This window comes from Pygoscelis adeliae, unplaced genomic scaffold (assembly GCF_000699105.1).
Source record: "Pygoscelis adeliae isolate BGI_AS28 unplaced genomic scaffold, ASM69910v1 Scaffold220, whole genome shotgun sequence".
Taxonomy (NCBI): Eukaryota; Metazoa; Chordata; class Aves; order Sphenisciformes; family Spheniscidae; genus Pygoscelis; species Pygoscelis adeliae.
Window position 1 is genome coordinate 2,727,313 of NW_008824049.1, and position 19,797 is coordinate 2,747,109.

The window sequence follows — 19,797 nt, forward strand, 5'->3', positions numbered from 1 at the left end:
GCTGGGTGCGGGCGGGTCGCTGCTCTGCAGCCCCCACCCCAGGGCAGCCGCTGGGGTCTGACCCCCGGCAGTTCCCGAAATAACGGTACAAAAATAACTCCCTGGCTGCGAGAGCTCTCTGCGTGCCGGTGAACCGCGGGGCCCCAGAGGGACTCTCACAGTGTTGACAGGTGTGTGTGGGTCCGTTGCTATGACAACAGATTTCTTTCTTTTTATAGAATTGGATTTTTTTTTTTTGTTGTTTATTTCAGTTGAGGAAAACTGAAACAATTAGGATGGAGAAAGAATATAAACTTTCCTCTATTTTTTCCAAGAGAAAGCCCAGGCAGGAGGCAAAGGCAGGTAGCACAGATGCAGGTGTGTGCAAGAGCCAGTCAGCTGGTGACTCCCTGAGCTTGTATACCCAACCCCAATTGCTTATGTATCTTCCCTTAGTACAACTGTAGGCTTTGTAAAACAAAACCGGACATACAAACCGAGCCAAATTATTCACCTAGCTTTCTGGCACTACACTTTCAAGTCTGACTAAAAGGGGACACAGACCTGAACTCATACAGAGGGCTGAGGTTTACTACTTGCAGACCTAGTTTGCTTTTCAGCTGATGGGATTATCTAGATTTTTTTTTTTTTAATGGAAATGTCAAAAAGCTGAGTCAGCCATACCACAGCTATTAAGATCCTAAAACTTCTTCCTCCTTAAGGATTGCTTACCCCTACTCTATGCAGTCAGATGAATATGAGTTGTTTGTTCTGGCAGAGGGACAGACGGTCTGTTTTCCCCTACATGTATACAACTAATTTCACGTCACTAGTGTTCTAGCTGGTGATAAAAGAGCTATCTTAAGCTTTTCACAGAACACAGTGACACTGTTAAATCAGCACAGCATTTTGATTAGCAGAAAGATGAGAGCTTATGCAGCTTAATGACAAAAAGGGGCAAAATCTCTTCTGTACTTAAAACTCCAGTTTCAAAGCAAATAGGTGGCCGTATCTTTCTGTAAGTTACAAATTTTCACCTTACTACTGATTCAAGGCTATTCAGTGTCAGCAATAGTCTGCACTATTTGAGTAAAGAAAAAAAAATTGCTTTCGTGCCTTATTGCTCATCTGGTTAGACCTTCTCCTGCGGGTGCGTAACAGGCAGCTGTGGGGTCACAGCCCATGGGCTTGGGAACTTGAAGGATGCACAGTCTCTGATACCTCTTCCTTCAGGAGCTTCGAGGCTTACCCTTGGGTGCATGTTCCCTTTCCAGCACTCTTGTCCTTGAAAGCAGGGGCCGGTGGTTCGGCTGCCCTGTCCTTAGAGATAGTATGGACCTCCCAGGGTCTTCTGCAGCTCACACATCCCCTTGCACGTACGTGTCCCTTCCCTAAGGCAGCAGTCCTTATATTGCCAGGAAAGTTGGGTTCTCATTGGCCTTCTCCAAGAGCAGTTCTCAGTTTTGTGACAGAAGTGAGCCCAGGACTCTGTCCTGAAATTTCTTGTTTGGTTATTAAGTGATCTTTAGATCAGCTGTGACCACGTGTCCTTTGGTAGGGTACTTTCAGTAGCTGCTATTGGAGGGTGATCCGAAGCACCTTCTAATGCCTAAAACTTCCTGGTAACTTCCAGACTAAATTTATATATAATGCATTTATGCCCATTTGTTCAAGGGCCAAGATGGTCTTTCAACTGAAATAGGTTTTCTCCCTTCTGAGGTTTAAATCTTTACTGTGTTTGTCAAGAGCAGTCTCCTATAACATCAGAGATACCGATAGAGGAGAAATATATTTACTAGCTGGCATCTTAGTGAAAGTGGTTGCAGCACTTTGGAATTCATCATTTGCAGATGCTGTGACCCCACAGTGGTGTTTCTAGGATTGTTTTACAATGCTAAATGGCCTTAGGCTGCACTCTATCTGGTGGCATCCTATCACAGTGCTATCCCAAAAGAATCACTATGCAGCTGATAAAATTCAGAAGTGATGCAGATATGGGCATATCAGACTTCTTAATTTAATTCAGATGTCCGTGCACTTAGACTGCTTCACATGCTTATTCTCCTGATACTGGGCTGTACTAGTGAAAATTTCGCACAGAGGAACTTGATAGACCCTTAAATTATAGTTGACCCCACCCTAACCTATGACTTTCTCTGAACCAAAGAATTTGGTCTGGTACCTCCTCAGAGACAAAATCTCAGGGGATCTCAGCTTGACAGGCTGAGTTAAATGTGGTTGTCCATGCTTTTGCCAAGCAGTAATGTTCACAACCAGCCACTCCTGTTCACATACTTATACAGTGTTCTGGGTGTATTTAATGGACTGTGCAATAACTTAAAAATCACATGAGGGGGTGGGAAGGCCCGGAATATCTAAAAGCAGAAAAAGAAATACAGTGACCTTGTTCTTGTGCAAAAAGCAAGCAGAAATAAATGATGGCTTATGCTAACAAAACCCAAGTTTGTATTTGCAGGAACTGCAACTGAATATCTGTATGCCATGGTCTGTCAGTAACGAGCAGAGTACATTCTGCACCAGTAGTGGGGTTCAACTAAGACCAGTGACTCCAGTGAGGTGACGGAAGTAGTGCTAAGCTTAGTTTAACACAATCTGCAGAAGCAGCTCTGCACAGTTGCTATAACACTATGTTAAACTAGGCTAAACTCTGAATACTGCTATAGTCACTGCTTTTGGAACCACTCTGGATTCAGTCTGTCAGAATGTTCCTCTGCTTTACAAAATACATAATCTCATTTAAAATCATCTAGTTTCCTGAAAGCTACTCAGTGTGGGGAAAAAAGGCTGACACAGTTCCCTCTTGCCTGCTGATGTAGTAAACTTACTGATTGCTTATCTGCAGTAACACCAACCACACTTCTTTTTTTATTTTTGAAATCATATTTATGAGCTCCTTCTTGGTTCATACTGCCTTCTAAAATATGGGCATTTCTATGTAGCGTTTCTTAGGAAAGATCAGTTTCTGAAAGGGTATTTTTTTAACTTTTATTATTGTTATTTTAAAAAATCTTCAGTGTGACTTCAAGTGGAAAACCCTCTTCCCTCCCCCTTTCCCAGCACCCCAAACATTTCCCCTGGTATCACTTCACCTCTTGGGATACTAGTGAATTTTTGGGTTTGAAAGTATCTTGGACAGGATTCCCCATCTGTCACAAAGCAACATACTCTCCTAACACAGCTCTAAAATGTCTGGTTGATCAATGGACCTCAACTGTTGAGGATTCAGTAGATAATTATTTTTCTCTGACTCAACACCCCAACAAGATTTTAGGAAGAAGAGACTGTTATCAGCGAGGTATAAAAGGAGATCTGGGAACTATCACAACACTTCATTGTTTTTCAACAAAATGTTTCACTTTCTTAGTTTGAAACAGCTTTGTTTGAAAAATGAGCTGTGTTTTTTTTTTTTTTTAAAAAAAAAGGGTGGGTGGGTGAGTTTACAGTCAAGTGAAATATTCCAGGTTTATCTGAAATCATGTTTCTAAAGAAATTTAGAAAAGCTGTTTCTTTGTCTTGGGGAACCAATTTCTTCTCCCTGTCCTGATGTGTGAAAGCTAGTGAGATTACTTTGACATAATCTCAATTTGTGTCCTGCAGAAGGAAAAGTGCTCGTCCTGGAGTTTTTGGCTGAAGTCCAGCACAGAAAATTGAAGTTCATTTTCCCAAATCCTCTCTGCAACTCTGCTTGGGTAAAGTCTTCTTTCACTCCCTGTACAAACTGTTTTGCTGCTATTTTAATAGCTTCAGAGCTCTACTACTAACATCCATCTTAAATGATGAGCAAAGTGACTCTTTCAGCCCCACGCCTAATTCACACTGACTGTTCTGCCATTAGTTAGCTAATGATTTGTGAAATATTTTGTGATACACCTTGTGGCCTTCAGCTGAACAGTCCTCTGTAAGTGTCTAATGGTAGTAGTAGTGACGATACATAGCAAGTCACCATTGCATTTCCCCATGCATTTCTTTCATTTAAGCATGTTAAAAACTTCTGCTGCATGTTGAAACTTTAAGTTTTTGGCAGCGTTATTGCAACCATACAAGCAGAGCTTCCTCTTGCAGACTTTTTTCCTGCCAGCAGTTCCCGTTCACACCAGCAATCTCATCAGCTGCACGCAGGCTAAATTTTGCAGCGTACCACAGTGTACCCTCAGATCTTGATTACTTTTTTTTTAAATTCTTTTTTTTTCCCCCCATCCACTCAGAGCACACCTGAGCTTCTGCCCAGGGTTATGGGGAAACCAGGGAGTGGGAGATTCTTGTGTGCATGTAGCTTTTGTGGCAGTGCAGCCCTGGGACCTGACCAGGGCTCACCCCTGTGCTTGGGAATGAGTAAGTCCTCCTACATGCATTAGTCTAACTGCAACTAGGGACATAACTGGGATTATTCATGTTACGCCAACTGGGAGGATTGGAGCTCTGCTGCATGTGAGATCAAATACACAAAGCCAAGGCAAAGCTCCCACTGATTTTGGAAAAGCCTGATACACGATGGTATCCTTGCTACCCAGAGCTGGAATGAAAGAGATATAGAGAAACCATTAGAAATCCACGAGCAGCGGAGTACCTTGCAGCTTCAGAGTATCTCTCTAAACACCTAAACACAGCAGCTTGGCGCAGGTGGTTCCGGAAATAAGCTGGGTTCAGAATAATGCTCCTTTAAAGGATAAGAGAGATGGACAAGTTTAGATTTCTAACTCTTAAATCATTAAAAGCTACTAATAGTCAAACTGTGACTAAGACACATACTGTATACACTTATTCTATACAACTCAACACTGGATGTCTCAAATGTTATATGAACTATCACTTTCTCTCTCTTGACAGCTGTGATATATGAACAAGCATTATTAAAATTTTTATTGAGGTTTTATCATAAATGCAGTTTCAGTAGGGTTTTGTGCATTGTTCTAGAAAAAATTTCCTGTGGTAATATGCTACGTTGCCTTTAGCTTGTAGATAACATAAGCAAAAATGCTACAGTACAACTTCTTGTTAACCCCTACCTCCACAAACATGTGTGGCAGTTGTCTGACCTCTCTACCTGGAAAAACTGTGCATCTAGAATGTATTTTAATGTTAGCTTGGAAGATTTTAAAATAACTTTCCATACAAATGATAGGTTCTACGTGGGTGGACCTTGGCATGTTTCTTAGATCCTTAACTTTAACAGATGCAATTCCAGGTGTAACAAATTACAGGCTTTAAGTCAATATCGGAAAAAAGATGGAAGGGTAAAAATAGCATAAACTAAGCAGTTAGAATGGCAGGCAGAGTATCCCTCTGATGTGAGCAGGGGGAGGGCAAGAGTGACAGCTCCTTCTACATCTAATTAGTTCCACTTCTGAGCTCTCCAACAACTGACTGGCTTCTCTGATCAGCACTTCTCCCAGGGTTTGGAGAAAAGGTACATAAAGCGTGTTCTAGGATGCAAAGTTTTATAAAACATGCATGTAATAACAAATATTAAGTATTTAATAGTAGTTTACCACATCAACAAAGAGATTAACGCTATATTCTACTACAAAGGAAATTTGCAAACTGGCTTTTGTTTCCTCATTGATAGTTTTGGATATCATGATAGCATTAAATACTACTGCTTTTGTGATTTCAGTCTACTAAAAACCACAGAACTAATCCTCTTTGTAACCAAATAATTTATTAAAGTTTATTCATTGTCTTGAAACTGACATAAATATATATGTAAACACTATATTCCATTCACATTTATGGAAACACCCAGTGCATTTTAGAAGACCAATAACTGTCTTTTCTATATGTTTTCAGCACTCATGGGCTGTATGTCCAGCCCCTTCAGAAAGAACTTTCAGAATAAGTTAAAACCTAAAAGTGTCTCCAAGATGCTGAAGACCCGTGAATCAAATTCACTCTGCAGGCACTTTCTCCAAGGCATACAGAAGAAGGCCTAAAGCTCTGAATGGTTACGTCTACCTTTGCAAGTAATTAGCTATATTAGGAGTGGATCAGTAGACCAGAGAAGCTAATGTTGAGGCCCCTACCTCTGTATTGTAGGCAGCTGGGGCTTTTATTTCAGACTAGACTTAGTCTGTTCCCTTAAACAAAATGTCCCCATACATGTTGCTCAAAGCTGTCTTGGAGGTTGGTTTGGATTCCTGTGTCTTCATTAGGTGCTTTTACTTTGTGCACAGCTCACGCAGAACATGCAGGAAGCTTTCTCTGAAATTAATCTAGTTTGTGAGTGCCAAAATTGGTCTGTGAACCATCTAGGGGGCAGAAAATGGAGGAGATTGAGTAAAGTGCATCACAATCCTACTATTGTGCCAAACCAAAATGGTAAGTTGGGTGTAACCAGAGATGTTTCTGTTCTTCCGGCACAGTAAAGCTTTACTCTGTATGAGCAGAGCTGCTCTGCGCTCTGGAGATGCAACCCCACAGAAGACCATCCTAAGGTGGTATAGGAACTAGGAACCACCTCAGAACTATGCTTTCCCAGTGCAACGTTTGAAAAAACACTCAGAAAACTGTATTGAGACAAAGCATTACCCTGCAGGAACTATCTCTCTGGGAAGAAGGTGTGGGGAGAAAACCAGTGACAAATTATATCATGTAACTTAAGTCATTACTGCAGGAAGTGTAGACCTTCGTGATTAGAGGCATATCTAAATACTGAACTGAAATCCAATGTACAAAACAGCGCTGGATGTTAAAATTTAGTTGCTCTTAATGGGGGGAACGAATCACTCTTATCAGTAACAAAAAGATAACGCCAACAGCAAATACTGCAGTTCTCAGCCAAACATGGTTCAGATCTGAAGTTTAGACAATACTGATGGTCACCAAAACTTAATTTAACCAAAACAAAATCTTCAAAAGATCAAAAACTATCAGCATTTAATGATTTGACCAAAACAGTAATACCTTACATAGATGACAACTGGTACTTCTGCAAGCTATTTTAAAGGAGATTATTGCTGCTGTAAACTGTAGTCAAGAGTTGATAATAGTGATATTGATTTTTTTTTTTCTTCCCCCCGCCCCCCCTCAGCTATTGGTTCTACCACAAGCAAGCAATAGCACTATGAGGGGAAAAAATTATAAAATCAATAATTCCCTGGTAGTTAGCAACATATTTTCTGTAAGTCTTTGAGCAGGATGTGCTGTGATAGGCTTATAATAAATATAGAACTGTAGTAGATTTTCAAAGAATTAGATATCAGCTCTCCATTTTCCATCTTGATTTTTTACTAGTCTCAAAAAGATCAACTGCTTCTCTTGATCTATAAATTCTATACAGGAAAATATTATAGTATCCCCTAATAGCTTGAGCAAACATCTGAAAGCTATCTTTGACTCCTGGAAGTTTGGTTTGATGTTGCTAGGCTCTCTGTAGCCTATACACTAGAAAGAATTTCTACTATATTACTACTCTATGCAAAAGTAGCCCTTTGCTGTACTGATGCAGCTCCAGTTTAGTAGCCTTTACGCAGAGCAGTGCTGATTTAATGCCAGGTGTGCACTAAAACTGTGCAGAGCTGTCCCTTTGGCTTTTAAATCTGACTCTGAGGTGTTTCAGGTGATTTGGGTGGAAAGGAAAAAAAAACCTGAATGAAAATAGGAAGCAAAGGAATCATACAAACAAAGGCTAAGAGGAAAACCCTAATTTCAGGAAGTTCTCCTTCAAATAAGAGCAGATGGGGGACCCATCTGGCCAGGCAGAAATGTGCCAGGCTGTGCATACTGAGAACAAGTCCGTGCTCCAAGATCCACCTCCAGCCATGAGCAGTTTTGATACTAGGCTGGTTAATCCAGTAATTAATTAGAAGGGATGTGTTTCAAGAGAGAGACTTGAAAGAAGAATTAAGATGGGAAGAAGGTGGTGGATACACTGGCTGCAACACAGTCAGGACAATCTCTGTATGTGGTGATTTGTGCCATGAGCAGAAGCATCGGTCCTTTGGTCTTACTCATGAGCCTCTCATGGGAGCTTCAGGTAGAAAAAGTAGTTTCGACAGGAAATGTCTGAAAATGGATAGCTCATATTTTGCACAGAGAAAACTTCTAATCCGCAAACTGCAAATAAAGGCACTACATCTGAAGATTAAAACTTGTGTTCTTGCCAGGTTTTGCCCCCATCTGTCAAATGACTAGGCTAAAGTAAACTTGAAATAGATTTTCATTTATTTTTCATCTTCGCTGTAATCCAAAGACTGCCCTGTTAAAAGCCTTTCGTAAATCATTTGGTCAGTTTTTCTCAACAAAACAGTCCTTAAGTAATGCTGTATATCAGGCTCTTTTTTGACATTTTCATTTTTTCATCTTGACATCTTATCTTAAAAATAATACAGTGTTTGTCCTATTATCTTTTTTCAAACTGTGAGGAGTGGGGAAGAAGGCATCAACTCTCTCTCCATCATAGCAATTGGAGTATGTGAATCAAAGATGCACATGTTAGTCTGTGGTTTTCTCTCCAAGTTTTTCTTTCAATCTTACTGCCTGTTGTTAAGAAAACAGGTGTGGCGAGAAACTCAGATTGCTATGTCAAACCTGGCTGCTAGAAATCACGTTGCCTTTTCTCTAAGGTGCATATTCTCTATTGATTTCCTTCCCAAATCCAACAGGGATTTAACTCTAATCTGACTGACATGAAAAAGTGTCTCTGCTACTATCCACCACATCATTCGTGTTTGGCCTTTATAGGCCAAGAAAAAGCCAATGAGGTGATTCTATAGATGAAAGAAGTGAAAAAATACACTTCACCACTAGAGCAGATAAACTCATTTTTCTCGCTAGCACTGTGAGTAAAAGCTAGCTTGTTCGTAGAGGTGCATGCAGTTATTTCTTTAATTAGAGTGGCAGAAGTTTTTCTTTTTCTTAGTTGTCCATGCTTTCCTATGATACAGTGTAGTCTTCTGTACAAATGCATTTTAATAGTCAATTATAATTGACTATTAGAGGAATTAGGTGATTTATCAGAAGTAAAAATTCAGTGCTAAAGCAATATGTGCCTCTATGCAGCGAGATGTAAAGCTAGCATGGGTCGGTATGGCAGTGTGCTGTGCTGGCACGTCCACGTGTCGCTGGTACGGCGTGACTCTACAAATGTAGTCGCTGAGGCATTCTTCACCACAACATTAAAGACAATGTCAATGCAAGTAATGTGTCAACTAGTATTCAGCAGAACCATGTATTTGGTTGCTGTAGACTAATACAATGCTTTTCTCTTCAGTGAATAGTCGATCATTAGTGCTGGTGATCCAGCCCCAATATACTTACAGATGAACCTGACAAATCCTGTACAATTACATTGAACCTCAACCACCTTCTTTTTCTTTGTTTCATCTATATGGCAGGTAGCTTATTATCTGCAGTGCAGTACTAGTCTTACATCTGTTTGAGTCTGCCGTGCTCTGTTCTGTGATCCCAAGGGCTGCTTTAAGAGTTCAACTCTACTAGAAGCAGTCAAATTCCTGAACCCTATGGTAGCCAGGAATCAACCTTATCATATTTTCCTGCAATTTGCATGTGCAGCTGTGTTACAATTTTATTTAAGTTTTTTTGGGGGACCTCATGGTGGTACGTTTTGTTGCAGCCAACTTTGTATTCTAAACCACTTCTCCTCCTGGTGCTGTTGTAGGGAACTAATCTGTTCTCTACTAACTAGGGGCTAATGTGTCTTGGATACACAAAAGCTTGTGGGCTTTCTTGCCCTATGTGACAGTTTACCAAAGCTGACGTCCTGAAGAAGAAAAAAAGCTCCCTGTTGCAATAAGCTGGTGGAAATATTTGGTAGGCTTGTGAAAGCAGTGCTTCTAGCAGGCACGCAGAAGCACTTTCTCCCAGAGAATGAGTGTGGTGGTTTCAGTGCTAGAGGGCATGAATAATTCAAGGAAGGAGGATGGTGTCTGTGATGAGGAGAGCCATGTGAAGGGACATGTGAGGGAGGTAGGGCCTTTCTTCTGAGCTTGGTTTCAGTCTGGTGGTGCCTGGACAGGATCAGACCCATTGGTCCATAGGGAAGTTTTCTTTCTATCACCACCAAATGCCTGGCTGTGGCTGTGCCCACCCTGCCCTGTGCCCGGGGACCTTTTCCCCCTGCGTGAGTATTCTGGTTCCTGAAGGAAGGAGCACCCTTCCCTCCCTGCCCTGGCCACTCTCTTTTTAAAGAAGTGACATGCAAAATTAGATAACATCTGTGTTATAGAGAAAAAAGCTGGAGGACAAAGAGGCCAGGACCACTTGGTGGATGTAGCTACAAGACTAGCTGTACCAAATAGTGCTTATCAAGGCAAATCTGGCAGAGACCAGAATGGGTGTCTCTGGTGGTAATCTGATAAATTGTTAGGAATTCCTTCTAATACAGTCGTCACCACTGAACTAAACCGACAGCTGCAAGCAAAGACAGAAAAACTTGTATGAAACTTAGGTGGATCAAGGAACAGGACCAAATCCTCTTACACTGAAGGAGGACACCTGACTTGTCTTTGTGCAGTTGGATTTTTTGTACAACCGTTCAGAAATAAATGCAGTTATGGCATCTATGGGTGAGGACCTTCAGTGCTCACAAAGTTTTCATATCTAAACAGACAGGAAGGGAGGAAGTGTGAATTCCCAAAAAAGGTTTCACACAACGCCTTTTCTCTGTCAGTAAAGTGAAATATAACTGCCATGCTAAAAGGTTTTGCAGCAGCAATTTGCTTTGAATTGCAAGCACAAGATAAATGTGCTCTACAGGTCTCGATTCCTCAGCTGTGAAGGTGGTAAAAAGGAGAATGTTCTCCAGTCCAGAACAAAAAGATATTTAGAAAGATCTTGTTTCAAAGCTTCTGAAACATCTTTACACAAGTGGAGATACTCTACATTCCCTGTCTTGTTTGCATAATGTACTGCCCACTCACTTTCCAGCTGTACAAGTACCACTTTCTTGATCACCAAATTTTCTGATGCCATTAGGACTGCTGTCATGCATCTCAACTCTTATAAAACAGTTCAATGTTGCTAGACTTTTCCTTCCACGAGGAACTGTATTTCTTGCAGGGCTTTTTTTTTTTTTTTTCTTTTTCCCCCCAAATGTGCCTTTCCTAAATAGGATCCCACCACACGTTGTCTAGATAAATGTTTTTGCAATATAGCATCATCAAAGTCAAGGAGAATGCAGCCTTTGACCTCAATGGAGGAAGCCTCAATGGAGGAAGTCTCAGCCATAAAATAGGAACTATATCACTGATATACCAACCTGGAAATAACATATGATTCAGAGTTGAGTATCAGAACCCAGAGAAAACGCTTCTCATTTAAAAAGTAATAAAAAGTTGAAGTACATAGAAATATTTGAAATGCTGCATGAGAAGGAATTATTTTAAGAGTACTTCTGGCTTATATTATCCAGAGCATCTCAATGGAATAGCTTTGTATTAATATCTCATCTATTATGTATATTGCAATATGCCTAACACAATTGCTGAAGTAATTAGATGCTGCTAATTTTTCTCTTTCTTTTTCTTCCCTTTTCTGAGGAGGTAAAGAGATTAGGAGAGTAGTTTAGAGCAAAGTATACATTATACTACAGGCTTCCCACAGATTAGACGCATCAGCCATTATGTTTCTCATTTTTCTACTTCTACCTAAAAATCTATGCTCTTCTTGAGCTCTTCCTCTCTTCTGTCTCCATTTTGATGCCCACTGACTGCACTGTATCATAGCATCATTGCATTCTTTATTTTGATTATTTAATATTTCACTAGAATTCCATTGTTCAACTTACTTTAATATAGTCCTATTTTAAAGGTACAAAATAAGGAAGCTAGGGAATGAAGAAGTAGCTGAATATTGAAGTTTTAGTCTGAAAGTTCTGAATTAATCTGGATTAAAGAGTCCTGACTTATCCTGTCTATAATACACTGATCAAGTTTTGAGATGCCTTTTTGTCTGACAGATACTGCATAAAGCTTGATCATTGATAATTATTTTAAACCTTTGGTAAGTGTTTGAAAAGTCACTGGGAAAAATGCAGAGGATTTAGAATTAAATCTGTGAGACTTCAGCTGTTTTAGATTTTTTTTGCACTGTGCCTCCATAAGAGATTCCCTCTGTTAAGTCATTGCTAAAAGCAATCATGTACTACTTAACAGAGGTGCTATTTTCTACTTCATGTGTCTCCCTATGAATTGTGCAAGAGGCATTAGAGAGCCCTGCCTTCCACCAAACACATAAAAAGGCATAGCAGAAAAAGCTTTACAGATTTATTACATTCTCTATGCATTGCCTTTCTGGGAGGGAGGGAAGGAGGGAGGGAGAAAATTGGCAGTGGGTCATGCTGCAGAGCAGAGTCTGCAAGGACACGGGAAAATCTTTGCTAACCCCCAAAGATTTTGAATAGCTCCGTACAGCAGTCCTCATTATGATGAAGATGTTTTTCAGGCATTACTTACAGGTAATGTTAGAGAAACATGCCACAATGTCTGATTGCTTTTCCTCCCCTCGGCCCTTACGTCCTTAATTTCCAGATCGAGGGAAGGAGGGCAAGGAGTGAAGCCCAGGGATGCTGTGGGAGGAGGCAGGCCACAAACATCCTTCCAGATGGCAATTCCCAACGCACCTCCCACCACCAACCGTGGGCTTCCTATGGCACGATGACAATCCCATTGGGAAGAGGTGTGACTTTTCACCTACAGCAGGCAGCCTTGTTCCCCTGCTGAGGAGCTTACTTCCAGAGGAGTCCTATGGCACCAGCAGCCCCACTGCAGCTGGGCAGGGAGTGATCAAAAGTACGCTGATATGAAAAAAAAATGCTTTTTGTCATTTGCTGCTGGGTAGGTGACATTAAGCCCTTCCACATTTTCTAGTGCTTGATCCATGTACAGGATCTCTATGAACAGCAGTCTATGTTTAGGCAACTGGATCAATCCACGTGTCTGTCATTCCTCAAATCTTGCGTGCCATGAGGACCACAGCAGCTGAGGAAGCGTTAGTGCAGTGGCAAAAAGCATATTTCCAATAGAAAGTTTCTGTGTTATTTTCCCATGTGCAAACAGCAAGTCACATGGTGTTGATGTAGACTAATTTTAGCTTGCTTGGAGGAAAAAAGCAAAATAAACAAAGAAACTATAAGGGGATATAGAGTCTCATTGAGAAAGTCGTGTATATCATGTTTTGAAGGATCCTCCATCTTCAATTGTCATCTTCAGCATCGCTCTCTTCAATTTCAAACAAAATTGAATCTTAACAGCTGCTGGGATGTGTACGTGATGCACTGTGGGTTGTTCTTCCACATGCGACTGCAGCTTTATGGATTTCTCTGTTGGGCCTGGCCCTCTGAAGAGCAGGCATAACTGGGGGACTGCTCTGCTGAAATGCTGTGCTCTGCTTCAAGATTGTTTTCATTTGGGGCAAAAATTCAACCGCTGACATTATTAGGCTGAACAACATAAGGCCTAAGTACTAATCTGAGGTTTCTTAGTCAGTTCTTGACTTCTCAGACCTTCACTGTTTTGCCATCTGCTATAATTGAAAATTGCCTTCTGCAACCAAAGGGAAAATCTAATTTCTCAGCAAGCCATATGGGGTTATTAAGATCATTAAACCCTGGTATGCCATAATGCCTGGGCCAAAAGGACCACAGGGCATGTAAATATTGTGTGATTCATTTTATAGCTTCAGACTGCAAGTTAGGAATTATTTTGATGCCTATCTTATGATGAAAAGTGGTGGTCAAGTAGGTTACTGCAGATGGTGCTTGGTGAAGTCAATCCATGGCACGTTTGTTCAGAGCTGTGACAGATGAGAAGTGGTTTTAATAGTGTTTGATTGCAAAGGGTAAATCTTTTGTATCAGCCTGACAAATGATCAGAACCCAGCCAGTGTCCTCAATTGTGCCAGTGATGCTAAAGGCAGCCTTAAATTTTGATATTAAGAAATCGGAGAATACTATTTCCACTTTTCAGGAGGACCCAGACTTGGCTTCTCATACAGGATCTAAAGCTGATGATATAAATTGTACTCCCTTTCCTTTCTTAAGAATGGGAAAGCTATTACCCTGAAGATGCCTGTTCTTGAACACTTTAAAACCGAGCTGCTGGAATTTTTCTCTATTTTCTCTAGTTGTGATATTTCATAAGATTTCTTCCTAGCAAAACCCACTTCTATATATTTGATACAACTATGTGTGGGTATATTAAAGCTGATTTTGGTTAATAAGGCTTCAGAAATGAATGCAGGAGCTGTGAAATTTACATGAAATTAAAGAAAGAATAGTTCAGTAAATGCAAATAAATGCAGAAACAAATATTTTAATTTGGATTCATGATTAATGCCAAAGGATTACCAGCAAACCATTACAATGTGGTGATGACATAAAAGCTCAATAGGAATAAAAATTCTATATACACTAACTGATGGTAGTAAGCTCTTTTTAGTAGAAGAGCTCGGAGTAATTTATTTGTTCTTTTTGAAAAATATAGCTATTTATTATATTTCATGTTTTGTCTTTGTTAATTATGCCTCAATATTTTTTTTATTTGTATACTATTGTATCAGTTCCTGCATTTTACAATGTGACAACCATGGTCAGTAAATTTATTCTCATTCTGCAAGTTATTAAATGAATTATATTCAAAATAGGCATTACTGATTGCCACTTTTCTTTGTGCTATGTAACTAAAGGAGTTACGAACATATTGTTATAATTGTATGTGAAAGAAGAGTGAAGATTTTTTCCCTACTTCAGTTTTCCAGTGATCTCAATCTAATTGCATTTATTTTCTCTTTAGGTCGTAGGTTTCTGTAGGTCATGGTTTCTGTTTTAAGGCAATTGAAACCAAAGCATGTCTGAATAGGCTTTAGTTTCTGTAGCACTGGGGTCAATACATCTTACTATTTTGAAATCAAGATAATTTGAAGGAGGTGAAGAAAAGTATTTCCTGTTCTATTATATTTATACTGTCCAAATAGCTTCCTTATTTTAGTGTTCTTGGAAATCACACTTAGAATAAGAGAGTGATCATTATCTTTTTTCCAAAAGTTGGGAGTCCAGTCAAACTTTATATGTTTTTTTTCTTTTCTAACATGGTCTTTGAGAAGCCATGAAAAAACGCGGTTGGTTTTTAGTTTGCACGAGGAGTGCAGTTGTTGTTGTTGTTTGTTTATTTATTTTTATTTTTAACGGGAATCTCACAGTCTTCCCCACTTCCTATGCTTTGGCTCACCTAACAGAATACTCCACCTGAAAGGAATACAGTTTGTGTGCCCGCTAGATGCGCCCTGGGAGGGCACCTACTGTTCTCTAACCACTCACGGGCATTCAGGCCCCCCACCCAGATGGTACTTGGAACTAGTCTGAAGAATGCACCCCCGCAATGTGGATAGGCTCCAGGTAAGCATAGCCTTACAGACAAAAAGTGCTTGGGAAAGGCATGGGGATGAGTGGGGATGGGAGACGAAGACCTTGTCATTAAGTCAGAATTCCCGGACTTCCCATGACTTTGCATGTAGCTAAATGAACTTGCTGCCATGATGTCATCGCATTTCTATACCAATGCATTATTCTTCACCACTGTCTCCTGTGCATTGCATTAGGCACAAGCGTGTGCCTCCTTTTTTGTTGTAACTACTCTTTTGTAGTTACATTCATTTGAGATGATTGTATGAAAAAATCTTCACCCTGCACTAATTGCAGTGTCCATCCTAATACATTTCATGCAAGGGGAAAAAATGAAGAGAGACCTCAGTAATGAAGTGTTGCTGGCAGGACATGCACGCGCTTAACAGAAACTATCGTTATGCCTGAATGCTAATTAAAGGCAGCACAAACCCAGCAAAATCCTAACTCATCTGAAACTAATGGGAATTTCATCTCCACCATGTGCAAGTTTTGTTTCTGGCTTCTTTATGCATTGCTGGTGGTGCTGGTCTTTGATGTGGATCACAAGTGAGCCCATGAGGAATTATGTAATGAAAATAATGTGAAGCCATCCCTGACCTAATCTGGCTTGAAAAAGATCAAGAGCTCATAATATCATTACCGTCATATAAGGCTGAGCATGTTTATATTTGTCTAGCTTCAATCTTAAGGGTGTCCTGAACTATGTACGTGACTCACCTGCATATCCTTACCTATTGTATTATCCAAGCAGTAAATGTTTACATGGCTGTTGTGGCTTAATGTCTCAAATTTTGAGAATTAGTCCAATCTAAACATCAGTGCCACGGGTAAGTTGTGTTTTATTGATTCCTCTTTTCTCATTATAAGACTGATTCTTCCTGCACAGGATTTTTTCATAGTCTTTGTTTAATTTTTGATTTCAGTCTTAGCAGTGTATCTAATCAATATTTATTTTTACCTGTGTGAATGATTCAGAGCATCATCAGGCTTCCTCAGTTTTAAGTAGCAGGTTACAAGCTTTGTCTCAATAAAACTGGCGATACTGGAAATATCTTCTGGAGATGACTCAAAGGGATTGTCTATAGCAGCACCTTTACTGCAAAGCTGTACAAGAAACAAAAATGTTATTTACTAATGTTATAATACCTTTTGTTAGGTAGAAATGCTTTTTGTAATTGATAAATGGGGAAAACTGACTTCTAAGTAAAATATACCCTGACTTTAACTAGAGTTAGCACTACAAAAATCAGTGCAAATACATGTGAACATAATATAAAATGCAGTGTCATCTTCCGGGAAGGGATAGTCAAGAGAGCAGATACTAAGCTAAAAACTAAAAAGCACTGTTAGGAAAGAAACTGTATTTTTCTCCATTTTCAAAAATAAAGGCTCAACTTCAGGCTCCCAAAATCCATGGCTGTCCTGAGATTGAGGTCGAAGGAGGAGTTTCAGACAGCTATTTACTTATTTCAGTAAGCCAGTGGTGAGCTCTGCCTTAGGCTCTGCTGCCTTTGTCCCACGGGTAGAACAGCAGGGAGTGATACAAGGCAAGGAAACCAGAAACTCTCCCCCTCATTTAATGGGGGGGTCTTGTCCTTCCAGAAAACTGCTATAGAAAGTAAAAAGGATGAGATCAACAATCTTTCCCATCTTGTTGAGCCGTATAGAATTTAGCAGAGAGAAACATCATATTTTCTGTTTAAAAAAATACTCTTTTCCTGATAGATAAATCACCCGGTGTTCATCACAGCCAGTGACTTTCTCATTAAATAACGTTCTGTTTCATAATGTGCATCATTAGAATTAGATAACCCACAACTCCTTGAAGTTTCAGAGAGTCCTCAGCACTGACAGAGCTACGATACTGGGCAGGACCACCTTTGGTGCTCAAATCTTTGTTTCGTTAATCTGCAGGCAACCTGATTTTGTAATGCCAAAAAGTAGTAAAAATTAGCTTTTAGCTCTTAAGAAAATTCAACTGTAAGCAATTAGATACAACTGTAAACAAATAGATTAGGTCTAAGAGCCTTGTCTTTAAGGACAATAACCATACAGTGCTACTAATGAAAATGCAATTGAATGTCCTTTGCTTGGATAAACATCCCTAACAGGATTGTTTAGCGTGTAATGGTTTCATCTGACTAAGTGACTTCACCGCGAATCAGCTTTAAAAGTAGATTTCTAATGAAGATTAACAAATTAATATTTATCTAGGCTGTGTGCTTAAACTCTTGGATCACACTGAGACCAGTGCTGAGGACCCCTACGGCACTAATACGCAACTGCAGCCTAATGTAGGTGAACGCAGCCTCGGCTTTAAATGGGGTGTAACCAAGGGACTCTCACTTGAGTCCAGTTTCGCCAGTCAGCAAAGCTTTAAAATGGAAGGAGGAGGATCTGGCCTGTTTGTCTAGCTCCTCATCACTAATGAGTTTAGTTATAATAATCAGTTCCTTGTGCCTACGTAGGTAAAATCCAGTGGTTGATCTTTAGGAGGTGCAATGTCAACTCAGCGGTTTGAGATCTCTTTAGAAGATTAAATCTGTCAAGAAAAAAAGCTCTTCCATATATACATCTTTCTTCCCGTGTGTGATCCTTAAAAGCAAGAAGGATTATAGACCCACATCCACATTAGCACCTACAAAGCTAACCCCATCTTTAAGATTCTTGTCCATTGGTTAGAGATCAGCTCAATTCTTTACAGGCAGCAAGGGTCATTCAAGGAAGTGTCCCCCTAGTTTAGGTGTGATAAATATTTTTTCTTTCACATCCCTTCTCTGCTGAGCAAAGTTACACAGTGTATATAATAACACCCATACATTTAGGATTTTCTATCATCTTGTTATCAGTAGAAGTTATAAATCAGAGAATTCATCACTTTTAACTTTGCTCATGGTACCGTATATATCTTCTGAAGTGTCTCTATGGATAAGACATGCTATATGTAGCTAAAAGACCCAGAGAATTATGTTCACATCAGTGAACATAAAAGTATCATCAAGTTTTTCTGTAATAACACTTTTCAGCTGAATTGGCCATGCTGTGACCTCTGTTAAATTTATGGGAATGAGAGATTTGAGGCTACTCCCTGGACTTTCAAGTTCTTGAATGATTGTGAGAAGAGAAGAATCATTTAGGGATCCCTTTGGTATAAAGTGCCACAATTCAGAGTTTCCTCGAGTCTTACTACTGATATGAAGAGTTATGTTTAGACCTGCATAACCCCTCAGTTATCTTTGACAAAAACCAAGACATGAGTCTCTGTAAACCATACCTGAACAGATAAGGATTCAGAAAATATGTTTAAATACAGTGAAGATTGGGTTCTGCCAGGTCTTCTCTAAGACATCTCAGAGTAAGAGTTCAAAGAAACAAATAATAACTCAATCTTTAATCTCGCAAAATCAGAGTAATATTTTAAAGGGATGTGCCTGTGTTTAGGACCATCTAGGTTGTACACTTTTTACATCCCAAACTCCCTCCTGATTTTTGTGAGCATTTCTGCAGTGGATCAATGTGCTTGAGATAGACCTCTCCACACTAGTTTCATACAAACAACAGCAACATGCACCAAAAGTAAGATTCAACTTAATTTCACAGAAATGACTCCTTCTGTGCTAAGCAGAAAAGTTATGAATATGCAAAATAGCCCTAGTATCTGGTATTAGTGAGATGCACAATTAAATGTACTCACTGGTATAACGGACTTTTTTGGTAGCAATATAGACACCACTGGAAAAGGTTTCTGTTGGGTGAACCATCACAGCACAGCCTGAAAAGCACATCACCCTTTTCCAAGCTCTGATGGAGGTAATACCTTTTGTGTGTGTTTCATCACCCTTTACTGTACTTTGCTGGCCTTTCTGATAAAAGGACTTGGCTATGCAGCAGGAGAAGGACTGTTTCCTTGCATTGTTCTGCCACTGAATATTGAGTCTGACTGAGCGTTTTTGGGGGGTGAGGCAAAGACAGTGCTAGAAAGCAGCTGAGAAAGCTCATTTGGGGAAGTTCCCAGGGGAGGAGTCAGGCAGGAAGGAGACAGTGAGCTGGGATTTCGCAGCACAGGTGGGGATGTGGAGAAGAGTTGTAGAAAGACTCACATCTGAGTTTCAAAGGGGAAGAGAAAAAGGAAGATTTCCTGGGGATCCAAAGGAGCCTCTGTAGCTACAGATTGCTGTAACTTTGGGAAACCCTGCTGGACTGAGAGCAAGGGAAGAAGAAAGGCTGTGCCATGCACAGACATAATAAGTAGGGAGGAGATTTGTTTGCAATTTTCATGTTTCACCTAGCAGAACTGAGTTTTCTTTATCTTGCTGTAGTCTGCAGTCCAATAACACTACTTTTGGAGATCAAAAGGGCTGTTGATGTTTCTGGAGTGCTTTAAGTAAAAGGTAAAAGCAGCTCCATCTCACTCCTCTCGGGAGTGGCCTCAAGGCCTT

General features: G+C 40.1%; 1 protein-coding gene across 1 annotated transcript in view; it reads right to left on the minus strand.

Moving 5' to 3' along the window:
- Positions 1 to 19,797, minus strand: part of SPATA16 (spermatogenesis associated 16) — a 95,010-nt gene that overhangs the window by 48,685 nt on the left and 26,528 nt on the right. The window contains exons 4-5 of the mRNA XM_009333606.1: positions 16,317 to 16,462; positions 4,568 to 4,657 (exon numbers count right to left, since the gene is read on the minus strand). Coding sequence (XP_009331881.1) covers positions 4,568 to 4,657; positions 16,317 to 16,462 — 236 coding nt within the window. The remainder of the gene's footprint in view (positions 1 to 4,567; positions 4,658 to 16,316; positions 16,463 to 19,797) is intronic.